The 22946-nt window shown below is 30.7% G+C and overlaps 1 protein-coding gene across 2 annotated transcripts in view; it reads left to right on the top strand.

The window, feature by feature from the left end:
• Nucleotides 1-22946, top strand: part of LOC118183070 (leukotriene A-4 hydrolase) — a 72449-nt gene that overhangs the window by 1566 nt on the left and 47937 nt on the right. For both annotated transcript variants that reach the window (XR_015040461.1, XM_035352497.2), the window contains exons 2-6: nucleotides 42-181; nucleotides 9828-9939; nucleotides 15878-15946; nucleotides 16101-16202; nucleotides 22480-22532. Coding sequence is in view for 1 of the 2 variants with exons in the window: in XM_035352497.2 (XP_035208388.1) it covers nucleotides 42-181; nucleotides 9828-9939; nucleotides 15878-15946; nucleotides 16101-16202; nucleotides 22480-22532 (476 nt within the window). In the remaining variant the exon portion in view is untranslated. The remainder of the gene's footprint in view (nucleotides 1-41; nucleotides 182-9827; nucleotides 9940-15877; nucleotides 15947-16100; nucleotides 16203-22479; nucleotides 22533-22946) is intronic.

Below are 22946 nucleotides of genomic sequence, written 5' to 3'. Positions count from 1 at the left end.
TGCAATAATTTAATCTCAAAGTCTGCATTTTCTTCTTCCAGGTATTGGATACTAAGGATCTTGTCATACATTGTGTAAGGAACAAGAATACTATGAATAAAATGAGCTATGAGCTTGGGGAACCACATGAAAAATTTGGAACAAGACTGGAAGTAAAATTACTGAAGAGGCCTAGTAAAAAGTAAAACATTAGGATTATACTTTTGGTACTTGTTTTTTTCATAAATTGCATCTGAAGGACTTAATCTAATCTTTAGGGTAATTTCCCCATGAAACAATCTGAAAAGTGTTTGTGGCCCAATAAACATTTAAATACATTTATAACTAATATTATATTAATCATGACTGGTTGATTAGTTAATAGGAAAATACATTAAAGTAGTTTGAAGGGGAAAATGTCTTCATTAAGGACTTTATAAATTTTTTTGTGTCTATGCTATGGTGTTAAGGACATGGAAACCAAATATAGCCAGCTTATTCAGCTATCTGAATCCCATCAATGGTTAAAGATTACTGAGGTAAAAATATATTTCAGGGTGGCCCTTGGCGATTTTTGGCAATTGGCCAGCAAGTTACAATTTCAAGATGGCCAATACACAAAGTCAAAATAACAAGTCAAAGAATTTCGCAAAGTGTCCATGTACACATCAATCTATTTTCACATAAAAAAATTCAGAGAATTGCACAAACTCGGCATTGCACACTCCCTTGTCTTTGTCCATGTTTTTGTCTATTTCACTTTAAAAAATTCAGGAGAATGATGATGTCATATAATGTTAAAACAAAGTTACTCATCACCAAAATTGAACAAAATTTATAGCCAATGGAAACTCAATAAACATCATTTTAAATCACACAATGAAATAACATAAAAAAAGAAATATATGTTCTACAAAATGGAAATATTGACTTACCATATTTAGAAATTTCTGTGTGTTAAATTTGTGACACACAAAATTCCTTAACAGCATCCAAAAACTTCCTAAAATTATTTGAACTACAATATGCGTACTGCCATCACCACATAAATTCACAAAAATTAGAGTAAAAAATATCCTTCGTAGTGCTGGATTATCAGTCACATTTTTTGCAGCAAGGCCATCTGAATGATCTTTATGTTCGACCATACGCATTTCCTTCGTAGAAACAGGACACTTATAATGACTGCTAAGTAAACCTTCATTTATACACCAGTCAATTACTGCTTTTTTTTTCACTTTCATTCCAAATCGTACAGAAACTTCAGATTAATACACAGCCATTTTAAGGTAATCACATACAGCCATTTTAAAGTGTACAGCACAAAATAAGCAACGTATTTCCAAACTGACATCCGATGCAGAAATAAGTCCTTAAAAATATTTTCCCATCAGTCAAATTCACTGCAATCACATCATAATAGGGTTTCCATAACATTCAGATACTTAAGTTCCCATAAATGAAACAACAATTTGGAGATAAATGAAAAAACAACTTGGCAATAATCCAAGGGGCAACCTGAAATTTAGACTAAACGACTATTGAATACTGGTAGTTCAGCCCAGGTTCGAACTCATGCTGGGTGCATAGTTTGTTTTTCCCATGTGTTACAGATACAAGCCAGTTTGCCTTAGAAAGTCTACGAAAGCATTCCCGTGTTTAATCAGATAATCCTTGTATGCTTTTATGGTACGTTTCCATTTCACCGCCATAGGCAATGAAGTCACCAGAAATGATACAACAGACACCAAACAGAATAATCCTCGCTGGTAACCTTTTACTGTCTCATTTTCAAAAGAATTTGCGCCCATTTCTTATCAGTCACGTCTTTTTCCTAACATGTTGAGAATGGATGAAAATTTGTGATTTACCCAGAACAGAGGAAGAATCTGTCGGATTCTTTCAAGCAAAAGGCATTTTGCCCAAAATTCCTATTTGTGATAGTAATCATGAAATAAAATTCTATTTTGGACCTGAAATTCAGTGGCTATGCAACTTTTCAATTGTGGCAGTAACAGAAGTATCCAGAAAGGCATTTGGTTTGAGTCATCGAAATTGAGTTTCTTGAAGTATTAGTGGTTTATTTATGGTTGAAGCGAAGAATTAAAATCAGTTAAATGGTGTGAAAAGCAACTGTGAATCAGTCATGAAACAGTTTTGACTTCGAATTACTACATGCACTATGTTTATGTGGATTCTTTGCTGAAATGTCAACAACAAAAAAGAGGAGGATCTGGTATGATCATCGAAGTGGATGAAAGTGTGTTCACGAAGTGCAAAATCAGTGAGGGATCGATCAGTGGATCTGTGTGGAGTTTAATCAGAGCTTGAAACAAACAAAGGTTTCCTTGTGAAGGTGCCAAACCAATCTATTAGCTTTATATTAGAAGCAATTAAGGAAAATATTGAAAAATGGAAGTATAATATATTCCAATTCGTTGAAATTATACTGCATTGAAAAACTGGCGAAGGGAAAGTTTTGAACACTTCAAAATGAACCATAAATACAATTCTTTCGATCCGGAAACAGGAATGCACACACAAGTAATATAAAACAAGTTTTCTTAATGTCAATTCCTGCTTAGCTCAACAAAGGAAAATTTTAAAAATACAAAAATAATAATTTAAAAAAATTAAAATAAAAAATAAATAATAATAATATGTGAAAAACTGTATCAACATCAAGTGTCATCATTTTATTAATGATTGAAAATTAATAATTAGTTAAATATATTTTAACAAATTATTAAATTATTTAAGTCAATTCCTACTTAGGTCAACAAAGAAAATTTTTAAAATAAAAAAACAAATTTTAAAAATACAAAAATTTTTTTTTTAATATGTGAAAAAACTTTATTAACATCAAGTTTAATCCACTACAAGTTTAAAAAAAATGTATTTGAACTTGAGTGGATGAATAAAAGTATTTTATTAACGATTGAAAATTTGAACAAGATACAGGGAGAGTGTGAGCTAATAGTAGGAATTTAAAAATGAGAAAGGCTGTGGGAATAAGAAATACAGAGAAGCGATACATCATCATCTGAAAAGTTGTCTCCCGAAATTTACGTGCAGAAGCGAAACGCAAAACCCATCTGAAAAAAGTTTAAATTATATTAAAATGCTTATGCCTCCAAAGTAAAAAATTCTTAGAACTAACATTGTTAAAATTTGTTTTGTGTATACTGTGGGTTTTAGACTGTAAAGTCTGCTTGTGAGATCTGCAGCATTATTACCATTTTTTATGTGTATACTCTGTGTTGTTGCCAATAAAGTCTGCTTGGCGAGATTTGCGCCGGTGAAATGGGAAAGTAACGGTTTGACGTATTTAAATTATCAAACCTATTCATCTATATAGAACAGAATCTATGCTAAGCTTCCTATATTGCGGTCTGTAATGAATCAGACGCCACGGCGCGCAATGAATTGGAAGTTGATCTGTCAGCACTATCCTTATCTTCAGGGCAGATGTTTTTATTTTATTTGGCTTGTAATTCCTTACTAAATGTAGTATTTCATCTCGATGTACTCCGTCTTTGATATGATTTAAATCAAATTCCTCGTCATTATAATTCGCTTCCGATGGTGAAGAAAGTGACACAGAGGTTATTGAAAACGAAACAAAAATTTCGATTGACAATATTGCAGAAGGAATAATTTTTTCAATGAAGAAAAGAGAAACTAGTTTGCTAGACAATGAGATCTTTTTGGGTTCAATGTATGGAGATCCGAAATACCGAATTTTCTTGGATGATGAACAAATTAAGAATTAAATTATTTTCAGAACAATTGGAGAATTTGAATCAGGACAGCCAAACTGCAGGCATTGCAATTGAGTCTCTATCATCCTTTTCCAGTGATGAATTAGATTTTGAGAAATATTTTTGGATAATATCAGTGCTTAAATTACGTCGGTACTTCTCAGTTTTTAAGATAAATTACAATTCTGGCCAGAGTACACTGGAGCCCTAAATAAGATGAGCTCCTGTTCTTCTTTTAATAAAGCTCAGCCACTATTTCATGGGGAAAAAAAATTTAGAATTCCTAACATTTTAGTTTAAACAATAAGCAGATCTTGCAATACTCTATTTATGTAGAAATACGAGCTCATGAGAACACAAGACATTTAAGTAAAGTCTCGTCACTCGCATGCAGAAACCTTTCCCTTTAAGAAGGGCAATAAATTTGGGGGAATTTGTTTAGGAACGCCCAAGTTTCTCGCCATAAGTATTGTTATGAATGCTTGCTGTTAGTTATCCTCACAGGAAGGAAAATTTGTGTTCTTAAATGTGCGTTAAATGACAGCTAGTACAATAAGAGTGAAATACTGAGGTAAACTGCTCAAGCATATCCTATACATCGTCTTCCCACAGTATCCACTAATGTAACCAAATACGAGAGATGAAAAGTATAACCAGCAACTTTATATTCATCCTTAGGCATCAGATTCAGGACTCATTTTACCCGACACACATCCGCATGATGGCTATAATTATATCAGCAAAGTGCCGCGGTCAAAGAGAACGTTCTCTCTCATCAAAATTCCCCTCATTTTTTGTTTCCACCCACTCATACCCTCACATTGTGTTTCGCTCTCTTTTTAGCATTATCTGAATTTTCATCAGCTATATTTTCAGTATATTTAATTTTTGTGATGATAAAAGAACTCCCCCCCCTTTGATCAGAGCTTAAATTGCACCGGAGCTCAACGGCTCCCGGCTCCGATGCTTCTTCGTTTTTGTAATAAATCATGATGCTAGCCGGAGCGCACCAGAGCCCTAAATAAGAAGGTTGTGGCACTTCTTTTATGTAATTGAATAACAATTTCAGTTGAAATTTAATCTCGAAAATTTCATTTTTAGCAATAAAATCATTTTTTAAAAATCACCTATTAAATTTTAATTCCTCTCTTTACATTTAATTTAATTTTAATTATTTAATTGTATAATAATTATTGATTAAATAACAGTTTATAAACACTAACTAAATAGCTATTAATTAATTTGATAGTAATTACTTATTTAATTTTAAAATTATTAATGAATTTAATAGTCATTTTATTTATTTATTTACTCTTGTTCCTCTTTGCTGAAGGTTTTCCATAGGGCTCCGGCACTTCTAATTTTAGAAATTAAGCCCTGGATAATATTGAAAAGGCTAAGGCAAAGTGAATGAAAATAAAAAAACAGGAGCCTTTAGATATAAAAATGAAAAAATACAAACAAGATTTCTACACCGCCTTTGAAGAAATAGAGAACTATGATTGCACTTGCAAGACACGTCTTTTAGAACTTATAAAAATCTATCATGAAAAGTTAAAAGAAGTAGCCCTAACAGTAACAGCTCTGGTACAACTCTGATATACGCCCTAATTTCACCAAATGTGGCGATATGTGTTCTGCGCTGGTTTTTGGCACAATTGCGTGTTGTATGGCAACTCTGTTGACGTTGAAAAATCTTTCCCTGGAGCTCGTTGGTTTGCGAAAAGGGGAAAGATAAAATGGAAGAAATTGTGAAATTGAAGTTTGGCAAAAGGAAATATCATCGTGGCCATCTTGTTGAGGGGCAATGGGTATTTGGAGGTGTGAAAAGAGGACCGGGGAGATTATTTTTAGTGGCTGTGTGTGATAGAAGTAGGGATTTGTGATTATTTGTGAAACACAGTATAAATTTTCTAGATAGTGTGCCTGGCTGTCATATAAATATGATAGCAATTATGTGGCGGCATGTTAAAGGCGGTATGAAATTAGTAATTCTGCTGTTCGAAAAAGCATTAATTCATGGTAACTGTATTTTATTCTTATTTTGTAGAATGTTATGTTCATTGTTTTTTTAGCATGCATTTCTGTCGTTATTCTTGTTTTCTGGAATTGTTTGAAATTTATTTTAGTTTATTAGTGTATAGCGTCTAGATTGTGCAATTCTTAGATTCTTTTTAAGTTGAAATAGAACGCTGTATTCTTTGAAATTTATTGTTGTTATGTTAATTTATTAAAGCGAGGTGTGCGTAGTTCGTAGATTCGTTCGTTGCCTAGATTGTGCCATTCGTAAATGTTTAAGGTAAAACATATCGCTGTGTACTTGTATTCTTGTCAAATATTTTTGGTTAGAAACTTTACATTTTTTGCTATCTAAATTTTTTGTTTTTGTTTCGGATTTTTAGCTTAAATTGTATGCTTAAAACGTGGTTTTTGCATGTGCGAAAACCGCGCTTTTGGAGACATTTTAGGCTTAAAGTTCGAAATGTAGACAAAAAATTTAGATAGTAATATGGTAGCATGGAGTTTCTCGCCAAAAATGTTTGGCGAGAAATTTGGCGACTTGAGGGCGCACATCAGTGTAGTTCCACAACTCTTCCTCCTACTCAAGTTTATATGGAAAGGCTCTTATCACCTCTAAAGTTTATCAAATCGGATGTATGGCCCTCCAACAAGAAAATCGGGCCGAATCTATACTGTTTCTTAGAAATAACTAATGCCATTTTTTCCATTTCATAATAAATGCTAATTAATATAAATAATTTACTATGCCATCAATTTTCTTTCTGTAGCATCTATTACTTCTTTTATATTAAAAAAATAGGTACTTTTCCGTTTTGCCGGCGCAAACGATAAAGTCACCAATAATGTATCTTCGCTGGTAACCTTTTACGCCTCATTTTCAAAACAAGTCGCTACCATTTCTTATCAGATTGATTGTTTCTTTCAATACTGGCATACAATTACATAGAATTTTTACAAGATAGTTAAATTTTATGCCCTAAAACAATTCGCGGTAATTAATTAGAATGCAATCACACCGCTCACCTGAAAGCGAAAATATAGAAAAAGGCAAAATCAAGAGTTAAATTCATCTATTCTAATGAGAACGCATTAATGAAATAAAGCACTGCGGTTTTACATAATTTCTGAGTAAGCTTTTCGTACAAATTGAAATAATTCTTGCATTCAAACTTGTATTCCAAATTAAGCTTTAACTTGAAATTAATGTAGGTAATTACTGAGAGAATCAGATTTTTTTAGCATAGTTTACGTGAAATGAGATCACTTGGGGTCACGTGATACGAACTGGCGAATCAAGATGTTGTACCATGATAGCATAGTAAATTCTTAAATTAATGTCTTTTTACAAAATTTTAAACCATATTAAAATGTTTATGGCTTGAAAATAAAAAATTCTTAGAACTAACATTCGTTAACATTTTTTATGTGTATACTGTATGTTGTCGCCAACAAAGTCTGCTTGGCGAACTTTGCGCCGGCGAAACGGAAAAGTACCAAAAAATAAGCTGTAACCCATGTGTATATGTTTACATACATACATATATATATGGTTATACAATATTGTACTAACTACCTTGCTTGTTAATATATATATATTATTGTTTCATAAGAATAAATTTAATTTAAATACAAATTTAATTAATTCTTTGTGCCATTGCTGCAAGGAATGAAATTTAAATTTAAACAAATTTAAATTTTAACAAACATGTATATACGTAAAAAAGCAAATTTAAAGTTAAAATAATTAAAAAATGTGCAAACATATAAAAGATTTAATATTCGAACCAATCTTCAATATCATTTAAATTCAGATAGCATAAGCAAATCAAATGCAAAACCAAACCATGAAAACAAATTCACCAATTTAGCAAATTAAAATTAATCTAAAAAAAAAATTTTTAATGCATAAGTGAATGACTGTTGAGCAGGCAGGAGACAGACTTATCAAGGTGAAGTGCCTCCAAACCTAACTCTCGAATCATTCAATTCGTGTTTCGTCATTCATGCAGGCAAGGGTAAAAGTCAAAACCAAAAGTAAAGAGTGAAGAATGCCCAAAAAGAAATACCAATAAAGTGGTACCTTTAGAAATTAGCAATTAAAAATTAAAGTTCTAAAAGGAAAATACCAATGAAGTTTTTTAAGAAATAAGCAATGTAAAGTCAAGTATTAAATTAAACTTTTTAAAAAAATTAAATTTAAAAAAAAATTAATTTTTCAGAAAAATAAATTTAGAAACCCTTGTTTACAGAAACCTCCCCGACACGAATATGCATATCAATAAAAAGAAACTAAAAAGGAACTAGACATAATTTATATAAACCAATAAGAAACAAAGATATAATTCATAATTTTAAAAATATATATACTTAAAAATATAATTTCATATCTAGAAAATACTTAAATACTACATAAAAAATATTTTAAAAATTCTTAAAGCAAGTAAATAATAAGTTTTAATTCTAACTTACCTACTTTATTAAATTCCAGGAGTCAGGGTCAGTCATTTTCCATACTGACTCCACAGCCCTGGTGATCATTTCAATAAAGGGGGCCTAAGGCCCTAATTGCTGTAGGTTTACCACTGATTGCAGATCCATAATTTTAGTTGAAGAAATTAATCAAATGTAGATCATCAGACCCTGACACTTTTTTTGTCATGCAAGATCTGACATAAAGATAGATTTCTGCACATGCACAACAGAAAAGCATTTCAATAAATATATTTTTTTTACGTGAACTAAGGAAATAAAATAAAAAGGTATTATCACAGAATCAATTTCTTGGATAGTCATTAGCAAATGTTCCGTACGAATAATGTAAACATATAGAGTTGTAAAGTATTTCTTCTGCCTTTTCAGAGGTCCGTGGTTCAATTCCCGGCAAAGGCGTTGCATATTTTTCATCTTTTCTGCTTCCAAAATACCTAATGTCTTTACAGTGGTGCCCAAACTAAAAGGGTGGTAGATGGTAAATCTCCACACCCAGGAATTGGCAACTTGGTCCCCTAAAAACCCCAATTGCCCATTAAAAGGGGGAGTATATAAGGTATTTCTCCTGCCTTCTTGGCATGCTTTCATGGTGTGGTGGTCTGCACGCTGGGCACGTATTCCAGAGGTCCGCGGTTAGATTCCCGGTGAAGGCATTGTATATTTTGTATCTTTCCTGCTTCCAAAATACCTAATGTCGCTGCAGAGTAATTAACTAATGGGTAATTTTTTGGTGTGGGGATGGGGCACCACACATAGAAATTGGAAATTTGTATGTTTTTATGAAAGTCATCACATTACTAAATTATCATAGTAAAAAAACTTTCTTCTTTGGTTTTTGTTTATTTTAAACCAGTTTTCAGTGAATTTGTCAAGAGCTGTTTAGTTGTATAAACTTTTACAAACCCTTTGTAATAAATATCAAAATCCACATTTAACTTGAAATACATGCTCTACATGTTTTGAATTTCAACTAAATTTGATTGAATAAAAATGAAGCAGTAATACTAAACTGCAAAATTCTTGATATACACTAAATTAATTTATCATTTTCATCATAACAAATTTTTATTTTAATAAATTGTGATCTATTAATTTGTTAAATTTACATATGATTATTGTTAACTGATAATAGATGATAATTTTCCAATGTAATGATTTTCATAAATTGTTTGCTTTCTGTAAAATTAGTATAGTCTACATATTTAATGTGATTTCTTTCTGGTTATAAAAAATGATATGCTAAAGCACATAAAAAGCTACTAATTGTCATTTTTATTACTGTTATAGAAAATATATTAATATGTGCATGTTAAAACTTCAAATTAGTTTTTACTTTGTTTGTAATTAACTAAAATACATGTTAATGGCATATTAAAATATTATGTAATGACCATATTAAAATATACATTAATATGCTCTCTCGAAATATATGTTAATGGATTTAAATTCTAAGTATTGTAGACTTTTTGTAATATTTTTCTTTAAAGATAAAAAGTGTTCAAAGTAATGTGAATTTAAATATTTTTTTGAAATAGTTATTGATTCCATTAGTAATTTTTAGTTACATATTCCTAGATGTGCTGTAAGAATTGAATATGAAACTTCACCTAAAGCAAGTGCATTGCAGTGGTTAGAACCTAATCAAACTGCCGGGAAGAAACATCCATATATGTTCAGTCAGTGCCAAGTAAGTATTTTATACCTTATTTTTTTTGGGGGGGGGGGTAACATGAAAGTTTGTTTATGAGATCCTAAAATGATGGTGAATAAAAAATTAAATGAATCAAGTAAAATTCTTTTTAAACCTCTAAAATAATTTTATAATAATTAATAGAATAATTTTATAATTGGCCTTAAAAAAAAACATACATTTAAAAAAAAAGAGCATAAGAAATTCATAAGAGTAAGTTTCTTAATTGATTTAGTTAAAATATAAACTGTTATTATTTTTTAGCAATTAAAATATTTTAGTTTTAATCTTTTCTTTATTTTCTGCTTTGTGAAAAACTCTGTAATCTAGAAAGGCGAATGGCAAATAAAAGACTTATCACAATGGTTGTGTCCATCTATCCCATAGATTCCTAGAGTGGTCTATATGGGCCCTGAGAAGTCTACTCTGACCTGCAAGAGGTCCATGTCATTGAAAGAAAAATTGGGGTGCATGAGATATGAACCCCACAAGACTGGATCAAATTTAAGCAGGTTATCACTAAAATTTAAGTATTTTGTAAATGCCATAATGCTACATAACACAGGTTTTACCTATGTACTTTCATAACACTTATGTAATATGCGTATAAATTAGCCAATCATATACAGTACAAAGCCCAAAAACTGTCCATTATCCGGAATGATCTAAAAACCGAACTTTAAAGCAACAAACATTTCTTTTTTTAATTAATGCTTTACGCATGTGCATTTGATTTTTCCTTCCAGAATAAAACATGTAGAGATTTTCACTTAAAAATTCCAATTCTTAATTTCACTTAGGCACTAAATAAAATACCTTGTTATGGAAAAACAATCATGTAAACATAAATTTGTGAGATTAATAATTTGGCTCCATAGCTGAGTATCCACTTAGCATACATCTCAAACACAAAAATTCACATATTCTATATCCCTGACGCCGACCTGGCGAGTCATTATTTATTATATTTTGCTTTCATCACCGCATGTTTATCAATACATGACAGCTTCAGTAATAACTCATGCTGTGATGCCTAAACTTTTTTTTTATATTAGTAATTTAATAACAAGAGTAGGCAACATTTTATGCTAACATTACGCTTGGCGATGATTATAGATTTTTAAATATTCTAAGAAATGTTGACGAGAAAAAATTCAACAAAACTGTCTTTTCATATGCTAAAAATAGATTTTATAAACGAAACTCATAGGCCGAAAGATTACATTTAGTGCTGTTTTAATTAAGAATAACTGAAATGTTATTCGCCGTAAACTCAGAAGCGGCGTCAGACTATGTTGGCAAAACGCGGCAGAATTTAGGAAAGAAAACATTTTTTGGAATTTGGTGAAGCACCGAGAGACAAAATTAAGGGATGAGAAGTTTTTATGATTTAGAGAAAGCGCTGGGATCCAAAGTTTAGGCACAGTGAAAATTTAGAACTTAGGAAGGTGCCTTGTAGCAGAATTTAAGACCTGTAGAGACTGCACCAGGCGGTATCGAGTGCCGGCTCTAGTATAGTCTTAAGTATATGTAGTAGTTTATTTATTCAGGACTCAGATTAGTTTGAAGTATCTGCAAGAAATAAACGTAGGTCTAGTAAATAACTAAACTAATACAACTCAGGCTTAATTCAGTACACAATAGGAACAAGACAAAATTTAGTGAAACAACTTGGCTTACTATAATTAAAATACAATAACACGCCAAACAAATATTAATTTAGAAGTTAAACAACAAAAGTCAGAGTTATATTTTCAAATTTTCACAGGACTAGTTTTGATGGTTTTACCGAATCATCATCCTCAGCTGCAAAAGCTCAGTAAAACCATCAAAACTAGCCCTGTGAAAATTTGAAAATATAACTCTGATTTTTGTTGTTTGACTTCTAAATTAAAACTTGGCTTTCGTCGCCAATCTTGTTATACAGAGCAAATAATGTATAATGGACACTATTAAGCTAGGATAAAATTATCGTTACTGATTATAAGACATTTCAATTAAAGTAGCAGACTGTGCTGTTCCCTGATCTTCTAATTTGATCCAGCTTATTATTGTGGCAATTTTATTAAAACTAAGCTTGAACCTTCGATTATGTTGAAAAGAGTTTCCAATTCTGGAGTTGCCAAAGGATCTACAAAGCGAAACCATGTTTCGATGTCCATTAAACAAAAAGTCGAATTGCTGCAAAAATTTATAAAAGCTTATCTGTCTCAAAATTATGTGAAGAGTATGGCATTGGAAAGTCCCCTACATATGACACAAGGAAAAAGAAAAACGAACTTTTTGAATTTTTTGTGGAAGCACCTTAAACAACTTTCATTGAAAGAAATGTTTAATAAAGTTAACAAATAAATATTAAGCTTTTTTGTGTAAATTTTGATACCCTTTAGATCATAATTGTTCTTTATTTCATAAATTACAATTTCATATTTTTAATTGTATAATTTCTGCATGCCATTTTACCAGATTTAAATTGATGATCTATTATCAGGAAAAATCCCAAATCCGGAATCGCCGAAGTCTCAACCAGTCCAGATTTCGGACTTTGTACTGTGTTTATTAAGCATATTTCATAAACTTGTGTAAGTAGGTTTCTATTTGCTTTGTGGTCATAGTACTTGTAAAAACTTGCATATTTTATATGAGGAACATTTGTCCAGACATGTACCAAAGCTTGCAAGGTCAGTGCATACATGAAGCATCTGTGCTTGCATAAACTTATTTAATTCATCAGTTATAAATATGAGTGTCAAAGATAAACACTGCATTTGTTTTCTGAATTTTGGGAAAAATAAAGAAAAGCAAATATTTTCACATACAAGTTAAAGTGAATCAAAGTCATCTTCTTTAAACTTTGAGAAAAATAAGTAAATTTATTTAATTGTTGATTAAATATTCTTTTTGCAGTTCCTCTGATTGCATAGACTCCAATCATGTTTAAAATCCTGGGGAATTTCTAAAATTTAAAACAAACATGTCTAAAAATAATAACTAATATAGTTCTGCAGATTGTTTATATTTTGTGGTAAACAAAGTATCGTTCTTTAAAAACTAATGCAATATTTTGCATCATAACATTTAATCCAGTTTCGTGTAGTGCAAGTAGTATGTTTTGCTTTTGAACAGATTAAATTATTTTGTGATAAACATAAGGTGGGATTATAAATTTTTTGAACACTTTTGTATAAGGTAAATGTTGCAAAGTAACTTTATTTAGTTAGTACAACTTGGTATAAATAATGCCCCAACTTAAAAAACACCCAACTCAAGATTAAAATAATGTTTTCACTGGGAGTCACTTTTAAATTACTGTGTCTTATATTTAAATCTAATATTAAATTAATCTAAATTAAATTTCTTAATTTTTTTCGATGGATAACTGCTACTAAACATGGCCATATCTGTAAAGAAATATAGGCAGTATAGTATTGATTATTTGAAGTTTGGCTTCATTCTGTCATTGTCAGACAAATGCCCATTCATATGCCTTTTGTGTAGCAAAATTTTAAGCAATGACACTTATGAAGCCATCGAAGCTAGAGGATCAGCTGAGAGGGTGTAACCCTAATAAAATAGGTGAAGAGATAAAATTCTTTCAAACACTAAAAGAAAAACCATGGTGGATAGTTTGCATTGACATCAAAAAGAGACAGTGTTGATTTGCAGGCATAATGCAATATCTCGTTACTTATAAGAAAATCATTAAAGCCAGATGCTATCAGAACAGCTTATTTTGCAAGCCATTAAAGAGGTTTTAAAAACTTCTGCACAAACCTGCATATCATGTACTCAAAAGAATTCCTTTGAGCAACAACAGATGTCAAAGGCATTTTAATAAAATAAATGATGATGTTGAAAGCTTCTGTTGTAATTATCTACATATTACCCATTTCTCTATACAGTTGGATGAGTCAACTTTACCCGGTAATGAAACATTATAACTGACATATGGTCATTATTATGGACCAAGAAATTCTGTAGAACTGCTCTTTGCTAGAACTTTGAAAACAAGCATTAAAGGGGAATCCTTATTCAGTTTTTTGAGAAATTATTCCTTGGAAAAAGCAGTTCCTTCATCAAATAGCAGCAGATGCAGCACCTGCCATGTTTGGGAACTATCGTGGTTTTGTAAGTCATTTAAAACAAAATGTACCCTGGGTTTCTCAGTTCACTGTAATATCTATCCATAGACAACATTTTGTTGCTAAAAATCTGAGTGCCAGATTACACCAATGTCTTCAATTCATTTTAATCGCAGTAAACAAAATTTAGAGTAACATGTTGAATTCTAGATTATTTATGTAGTTGTGTGAAGAAAATGATGAAAACTTCCTTTAATTTGATGTTGTAGAGGTTACTTTAAGTTTCTAATACTTATTTTAAGTTTAAACATACTTTACTGTCTATTCTCGTTTTCCATCTACTATTCCCTATGAGAATGATTTTTTAATATTGCGTTTTATGCAAATGAGTTAGAAGGAGTATTTATGAGCGTTTAATACCCCTTTCTCATGTCGATTTTTAATAACAGATGGTGCTACGAACGTTGAGCGATAAAGACTCAAATCTGTAAGACTACCTACAGCCTGGTTACTATGGCAACGAAGCTTACCTTCCACTGTACTCGTTTGGCGGGAAAGTGAGTAAGCCATAAAACACTTCCCCTCAGTTGAACAAAAGACCTGCTGTCATTTCTTCCATCTATGACTCAGACTGCAGGGTATGTTTTGAACAGGAATAGAACTTTTCAACTTTTGTGTTGAATGAAAGATATCTGTGAGATACGTGCAGCAGTCGCTATTTCTTTTCGCAAAATTTGTTTATCACGCTTTTCAATGTTGCGTAATGTTTTATAATTTGCCGTTATTCTGTGGAAGAAAAGAGTTTTTAAAAATACTAGATTTTTAAGCGTTTCGGTAATTTCATCGCGACATAAAAATTATATATAAATGATTTTATACTTGATGATATGTGTATACATATATAGCATGCACATAATATTCCATTTACTCATTCATCCATAATATTTCATAAATTACCATCCATAATATTCCATAAATATGTGTTAGCTCTTTCCAGAGCTTTATATATATTTTTTACTTGTATTATAAAATCGTATAACACTCCTAACTATTATTTTTTTACTTCAAAAGTGGATAAATCATTATGAAATTTTTCTAGTACATGGAGAAATGGTCTATGTATCCATACACATAAACGTAGTAAAAGATACTATTCTTGATTGAATATCTTTGGCAGCAATTATCAAGATGCAACGAAAATTCGAAATCAATTAATAACATGCATTTTATTACAAAAACACTAGCAGGACGTATTATTTGCACAAAAAACTTAGTATGGAAATAATTTGCGGCACATTATCTGAGTGAGATCCGCTTTGAATAAAAACTACATAAAGTTTTATAATGAACAATCAGTTTCAAGATTTCACTTGATACTGAAATGCATAAAATCAAATTGCGTTTCTATGTTTCAGGTTTATAAAATACAGCTGATAATTGAAGGGGTAATGTACAAGTTGATAATACATGATAAGGGGGAAGAAATTCCTAAATTACAAAATTGAATATTATATTTTAGTAAAGTAAAATGATACATATTATAGATACATCCTAAAAAACGATAATATTTATATATATATATTGTATATCGTATATATATATATATATATGTATATGTACTCTTTTCCGGATGCAACTGTAATTACGTACTGAGCTGGTTTATCATCTTCCTGTAGTGGTGCATTTGGATTTGCTGAAAAAAACCTGCTTTAAAAAACCTTCTAAAGTGTTAACTTGTGATTTGATTCTTTTTGTTGTTGTCAGGATGGACTTAAGTATTCTGCAGTTTTCAATAAAAATGTTATCAAAAATTTTCCCTTCACTGAAACAAACTCAGTATGTTTCTTTTTCAGGCTATTCATGCACGTTCTGTTCTTCCCTGTCAAGATACGCCATTTGTTAAAACAACCTATTCAGCTGATGTATGTATAGTATATTTTTTACTCTAATTTTGTTCAGATTCTATGTTATTTTTGTGAAATTAGTTCTGTTTATTTATATACTTGCTTATAGCATTATATGTGTATAAACATTATTTAGCATTAATACTTAGTCCTCTTTTTATTATTATTTCAGATTAGTGCACCCTATGAATTAATAGTTCTAATGAGTGCTGTGCGTGATGGGGAGGAAATTGATGATGATCCGCTTATGAAAAAATATAAGTTTGTTCAAAAGGTAAGATTTGAAATGTGTTTGAGTAAATTTTATTTTGTACACTTATTTTTGCTTTGATTTGCATTATTTAACTTGCTGTAAACTTTTAGAAAGTATAATTTCTCATTTTACATACCATTAATTCTGGATACCTGTATTTGCTTTGATTAAAATAAAGAATTATCTGGATTTTGAAGAAGTTTTTTTTATTTAGTATCACAGTTCCCATTTAAAATGTCTGTGAAATGTTACTTTTTTTTTCCAAAGAGAAGATAATTTTAGATTAGACCTCTGCCAGCCTGCCTGCCTGAGACAGCAAAATTTTTAATATTAAGTTTTTATGTTAACTAAAACAATTCAGGGATTAGCATAATATGTTTTTAAATGTAATATGGAAATCCTAAATATGAGCATAAAATGTTTGAGAAATGAAGGGGAAAATTAATGAGCATATTATTTTAAATTTCCTTTGATGTGTTTCATTTTTCATAAAATAGTGTTTATTTTCCAAATGTGTGTCTAGGAAGGGTGATATATACAGTGTCTCACAAAAGTGATGGGACACTTGTGCTTTACAAAAGGAAACTGTAATAAAATAAAATAAATTTTAAAAAAAATGTAAAAATTTTTTGTGGGTGTATTTCATACTTAAATTTAGTAACAATTATTACATAACATACATTTTCTCAAAATATTAAAATATTCATTTAATAAAAATACAATTGTTTAGAACGGAGCAAAAAATGGCTCACATAAGTGATGAGACACTTACTTTTCCATCAAATATTTATCCAAAAATTTTGCTTTTTAAAAGGTTTTAATATTTTGTTAGATTTCCTTTTACTTTTAAAACATGATTTAATCTTCTTGGGATGGATTCGACTAATTTTTTAGCGATTTCTGGAGTGATTTTACTCCATTCTTCTTGAAGGACCGATTTTAATTGTTGTTTTGAAAAAATGGTGTGTTTGCGAATTCTTGATTCCTATTCTTGCCAAATATTCTCTATGAGATTTAACTTTGGAGATTGTGGTGGTGTTTTTATTATTTCAGGACAGTTATACAGCAGCCAGAGTCTAACGTTCAAAGCAGTGTGCTTGAGGTCATTGTCCTGGTAGAATTTAAAATCGTTATGAAGGTTCAATTTTCGTGCTGAAGATTTAAAATTTTGATTTAAAATGTCAATATACTTGTACTGATCCATTATACTGTCAATAAAAACAAGATTACCAACTCCGGCGGACGACATATACCCCCATACCATAACTCCCCCTCCATCATGTTTTACTGTTGGCACCAAGTTCTGTTTGCGGAATTCTTCCCTGGGTTTTCTCCACACCAAGATTCTACCGTCAGAACCAAATATATTAAATTTACTCTCATCAGCAAATATAACTTCATTCCAGTAATCAGAATTCTTATTTATGTTGGATTTTGCGAAAGCCAGTCTGAGTTCTCTATTCTTTTCACTTACGAAGAGTTTTTTTCTGGCTGCTCTACCATGATATCCAGCAGATCGAATTACTCTTCCAATAGTCTCAAGATTAACAATTACTCCATATAATGCTTGTAAATCAGCAGCAACTTTAGAAGCACTCATTCTTGGATTTTTTTTTTAATATTTCAAATGATAATTCGCTTTATTCCATTGGATAGCTTTGATGATCGGCCAGGTCTTCTTTTATCCTGAATCATATGATCCTTTTTATATAGTTTAATGATACTGAAAACTGTTGAATGACTCAGGTTAACTGTTTCAGCAGTTTCTCTAATAGATTTTCCACGTTCAATATGCAAATTAATAACTAATTTTCGAATTTCAGGCAAAGTTTCTTTTCGTTTAGCATTCATGGCAGCACAGAGATAAAAAACACAAAAATTCCAAAACAAACTGGAGAGAAATACTGCAGACGATTATATAAATTATTGCCAATTGCTGAGTAAAAATGAAAACCCCAAAAAATATTTTTATTGCTTACTTCAGACGATTTTTGTTGCATAGTACGTAGTAGTATCTAATGGTGTTCCATCACTTATGAGAACCATTTTTTGCTCGATTCTAAACAATTGTATTTTTATTAAAGTAATATTTTGAGAAAATGTATGTTATGTAATAATTGTTACTAAATTTAAGTATGAAACACACCCACAAAAAATTTGTACATGTTTTTTTAATTTATTTTATTACAGTTTCCTTTTGTAAAGCACAAGTGTCCCATCACATTTGTGAGACACTGTAATGGAAAATCTTTGTATTGCAAACTGATAAAGAGATCCAGTGGTGAGAAATTAAATTCACAAATATGCTTTTAGAACTAACATTAATTAGAACCAACATTTACATGTTTTTGCTGCAGGTAACATGTAGAATGCTCATTTTTTCTGAACTATCGTCATTTCATTTGGAATATGAGAACAGAAAAATATACAGATGTCTTTTCTCTTTGTATAATGATTATAGGTCTCATTGGATTATTGTTTGTTCTAAGCAAAATTTTGTTGTGATGTTCTTTAGTGAATAAATAAAGTGTATTAATTAGGTTACAATCCCTGTAACATGAAGCTATGACACTAACTGCATGAAACAGAGCCTGACTAAATTTTAGACTTGCCAACCATGCCTACATCAAGCCTTTCAGGTTTGTTCTAATCAGCAGGTCTCTCTCTAGACAAGCAGCAATGGTGACAACATTCAGTCTTTTGTTATGAATCATGCTAATTATTATCTTACTTCTCATTTTAACCTATGCTGATTGACATAAAATCTACCTGCTATTTAATAAACCTCTAGACCGACCAGCGGTTCTCAACCTTTTGACTAACGTGTACCATCTAAACAAAAATTGAAAATCTTTAGTACCACCACTACAAAATACTACTACCACCACCACTCTTGAATAAAAGCTCAGATCGCATAAATTTGCGAGTGTTAGAGAAAAAACCTCAATCAGGATGTTGGGATTTTAATTTTTGAAATAAATAGTTAAAAATACTTTGCTTCTTTGTGTACCACCTATTTTTTTCTTGCGTATCACCGGTTGAGAACCTTTGCTCTAGACTGACCAAGTATGTAACAAAATGAGACATAAAAAAATTCAGCATAAAGCTAACTATTAGTAAAACATAAATGTCACTTATCTTCTTTCAAATATGTCCAACCTATTTATGCTGTAAATTTAAGCAAATTTAAATTTTAGCAAACATGTATATACGTAAAAAAGCAAATTTAAAGTTTAATGCTACTTGATAAACTGCATGAGGTTTATTTTATTCTCAAACTTATTAATAATTATGTTAATTCATGTTTAGTAATAATGTATACTTATAGGGATCTATTTTATTTTTAGGATGGTATTACAAAAGTGAAATTCAGGCATAGAATAATATTTTTAATTGAATTTATTCAGTTCCCATTTGCTCATAGGTCCTTAATTTCTTTCATTAATGGTCCTTAAAAGTCCTTAATTTTCGTGTGCAGAAATGTGTATGAACCGTGATGAATGAATACCAGATCTGTATTTCTGGCATGCTTTCAATAAAAACTGTCTTTGAACAGTAAAAGCGCTACAATTCCATTTTCTGGAATTGGAATAAATTCACTCAATAAAGTGAAACGGTTCTTTGAATCAGTTCTGAAGTGAATTATTCAAATCTATGAGGCAATGTTCTTTATCAACATAACAACAGGTATGTGAAATTGGAGCAACTTTTGTAAAATTCTCTTCAGTTCTGCTTGCACAAAAGCATTTTTTATTTGATATCCTGAAAGACAGGAAGAATAAGCTTCTTTAAGGAATTAACTGTCAGTGTCATTTGGAGGCTTCAGATATTTTTGCGGGCTTGATGAGAAATGAACAGAAAATTGTAGTTCCAAATGAAATTTTGATTGCTGAACTTTGAGCATACGTTTCAAAGAAGTAAATTTCAAAAAAGGCCGAAATGGTTTATTGCATAATATCTGAAGTATGCATCATGTTAAATGTGAAGTGTCTTCTCTGAATTATCTAAATAACATAAATATTAGCTTTTCTGCTATCAAAATATTACTAAAAATGCATAGTATTTTGAAAAGACTTATTTTGTTATATTAATAGAGTACAGTCAAAAGTCGTTAATCCGGACTCGTCGGGACTTCGGCGATTCCAGATTATAGATCATCAGTTTAAATCTGGTAAGATGGCATGCAGAAATTACAAAATTAAAAATATGAAACCGTAATTTATGAAATAAAGAACAATTATGATCTAAAGGGTATCAAAATTTACGAAAAGAAAAAGCTTAATATTTATTTGTTTACTTTATTAAACATTTCTTTCAATGTAAGTTGTTTAAGTTGCTCTGTTTCATGTGATAATACTTTCTCTTTAATTCTATTAAACAGACATAATTTCTTGTTTAGTTACAAAGTTCCGCTGTTCAAGTCCTATAATTGCTGTGTCGAGAATACCGACTAATTTGTCAATCGAAATTTTTTCGTTTTCAATAACCTCTGTCACTTTCTTCACTATCGGAAGCGAATTATAATGACGAGGAACTTGTTTTAAATCATATCAAAGACGGAGTACATCGAGATGAAATACTACATTTGGTAAGGAATTATAAGCCAAATAAAATAAAAACATCTGCCCTGAAGATAAGGATAGTGCTGACAGATCAACTTCCAATTCATTGCGTGCCGCGGCGTTCCCCCCGCCGAGCAGCGTGAAATTGATAAACAGATTTCGGATTTCGAAACATACTTTTGGTTTAGATCCTTTACATATTAACAAATATATATCGGAAATTCTATTTGATATAATCGAAAGTTTAAGCTTACTTTTATAAAATTGCTCTAACAGTCTGCAAAAAATAATAAGCTGGATCCAATTCGAAGATTAAGGAACAACGCAATCTGCAACATTAACTGAATTAGATCATTTTAGCTGATACCATCCATTATTATACATTAAACGCGCATGCGTAAACGTTTTATGAGCATGCGCACAAGCATATTTGCAGCCGTAAAGGTCTTACGCGTGCACGTAAACGCCTATGCGCATGCCTCAATGGGACGCATGCGCAGAAAGTTTGTAGCTTTGAAGTCCAGATTATAGATCATTCCGGATTATGTGTGTCCGAATTAACGACTTTTGACTGTATATGCTATTTGCATTTGGAAGGTAAAAGGGAATTCTGATGTTATGTATATTGGGAATTTGTCAGCCACATGGATGAATTAACGCTGTAATACAAAGATGAGAGTACAATGGTATGATATCATAAAGTGTGTGTAATTAATTGTGTTACATCTGAGTTGTGAAAGGTAAGCTATAGATATTTGTAACATCAACAATGGGATCATTCTGTATCATTTGTTTTTGTTTTAGACATTACTCAGTTAGTTTTTCGATTTCAAATGTTATTTTATGAGACGCTCTAGCTGATTGTTTCAAAATTCACTGTTTCCTGGTTGATTGTTTGAATGAGTATGCCAAAGCACATAAAATCTCTCTTAATGGACATTTTAAGAGAAACTTATTTTTATTCCTATTCCATTTAGGAAAACCATGTGCAATCTGTCTGTTGCCAGGAACCAAATCTGAGATAAAATACAAGTATTCAACAATCTTTTGTACCCCTGTGTGATTACTGAAGAATCTAAATTCCTGATGAGGAAATTTTCACTAGTTTGGATAAACTTTATCCATTAGGTTTAGTTAGCAAAATTTAACATTTCTTATTGTATTAGTTTTAATATCAAATTAGTTATATTGAAGGGAATTTATTGATGAAAAACTTGGGAACATGAAATAAATATCAGCTAGATTCAGAGTTTTTTTTTTTTTTTTTTTTTGTTTGTTTGTTTTAAAAAAAATACGAGAATTAACAAATGTGAATGATTGTGGTGCATCTTTTCTTATTTCATGTTTTCCTGTAATTATGGAAATGTTCTAGGTGTTAAAGTCTTTAGAATCAACAGCAGATTTTTTATTTAAACCAAAAGAATAAGTCGGTATTATTTGCTGCTCTCAGTATTATTTTTTAGATTCGTTTGTACATTTTTTAATTTGAAAAAGAAGAATAATTATACATTTTAATAAATCAGGAATTAATGCAAATAATTTTAGTGGCCTTGAGGAAAGAAGCAATGGAAGAATATATTTCTCTGTAACAATGGTACTATTTAAAAATTTATCAGCATAATCGATATTTACTCTAATTATGTATTTTACTATTGGTTGCGTCACCGGTGACCCCCACGGCAGTCAACAAATTTATGAGTGTATTTTGTACTCACTGAGAGATTTTTACTTTTTAGGTTCCTATTCCATCATACCTAATAGCTATTGTAGTTGGAGCTCTAGAAAGCAGGTAAAAAAAAACTAATTAATAAATTTCTTTAAAAAGCTTAGTGACAATAGTCTATAATCAGTAAATTGTTTTATTAAAAAAGATAACTAATATGAATAATATTTACAATGTAAAAAATTAATGATACATTAAGTTGTGTTTATCTTGGTTTACTTGTTATGGCTTGAAAGTTAATTTTAAAAAGCAGCACTTAATAGAAGCTATTCCTGTTTAAACAGTTATTTTCTTTTAAATTTGAAATTAAACAATATTTTTATTTTTTCTCTTTATATATATATATATAATAGATTCTGTAGTAGAACACAGGTGGTTGAATTCGTAATGAACAGCGAGAATTTTGATGGTTTAGAGATGTTTTGGTTCTCAATGCATTTTGATTGGATAATTAATACTGCTGTAAAATTATTATTGGCT

The sequence above is a fragment of the Stegodyphus dumicola genome, chromosome 3, assembly GCF_044657685.1.
Source record: "Stegodyphus dumicola isolate Sdum_Otavi_A_Nest chromosome 3, ASM4465768v1".
Lineage (NCBI taxonomy): Eukaryota > Metazoa > Arthropoda > Arachnida > Araneae > Eresidae > Stegodyphus > Stegodyphus dumicola.
Note: the sequence above shows the minus strand (reverse complement) of the source record. Positions and strands in the feature narration are given on the sequence as shown.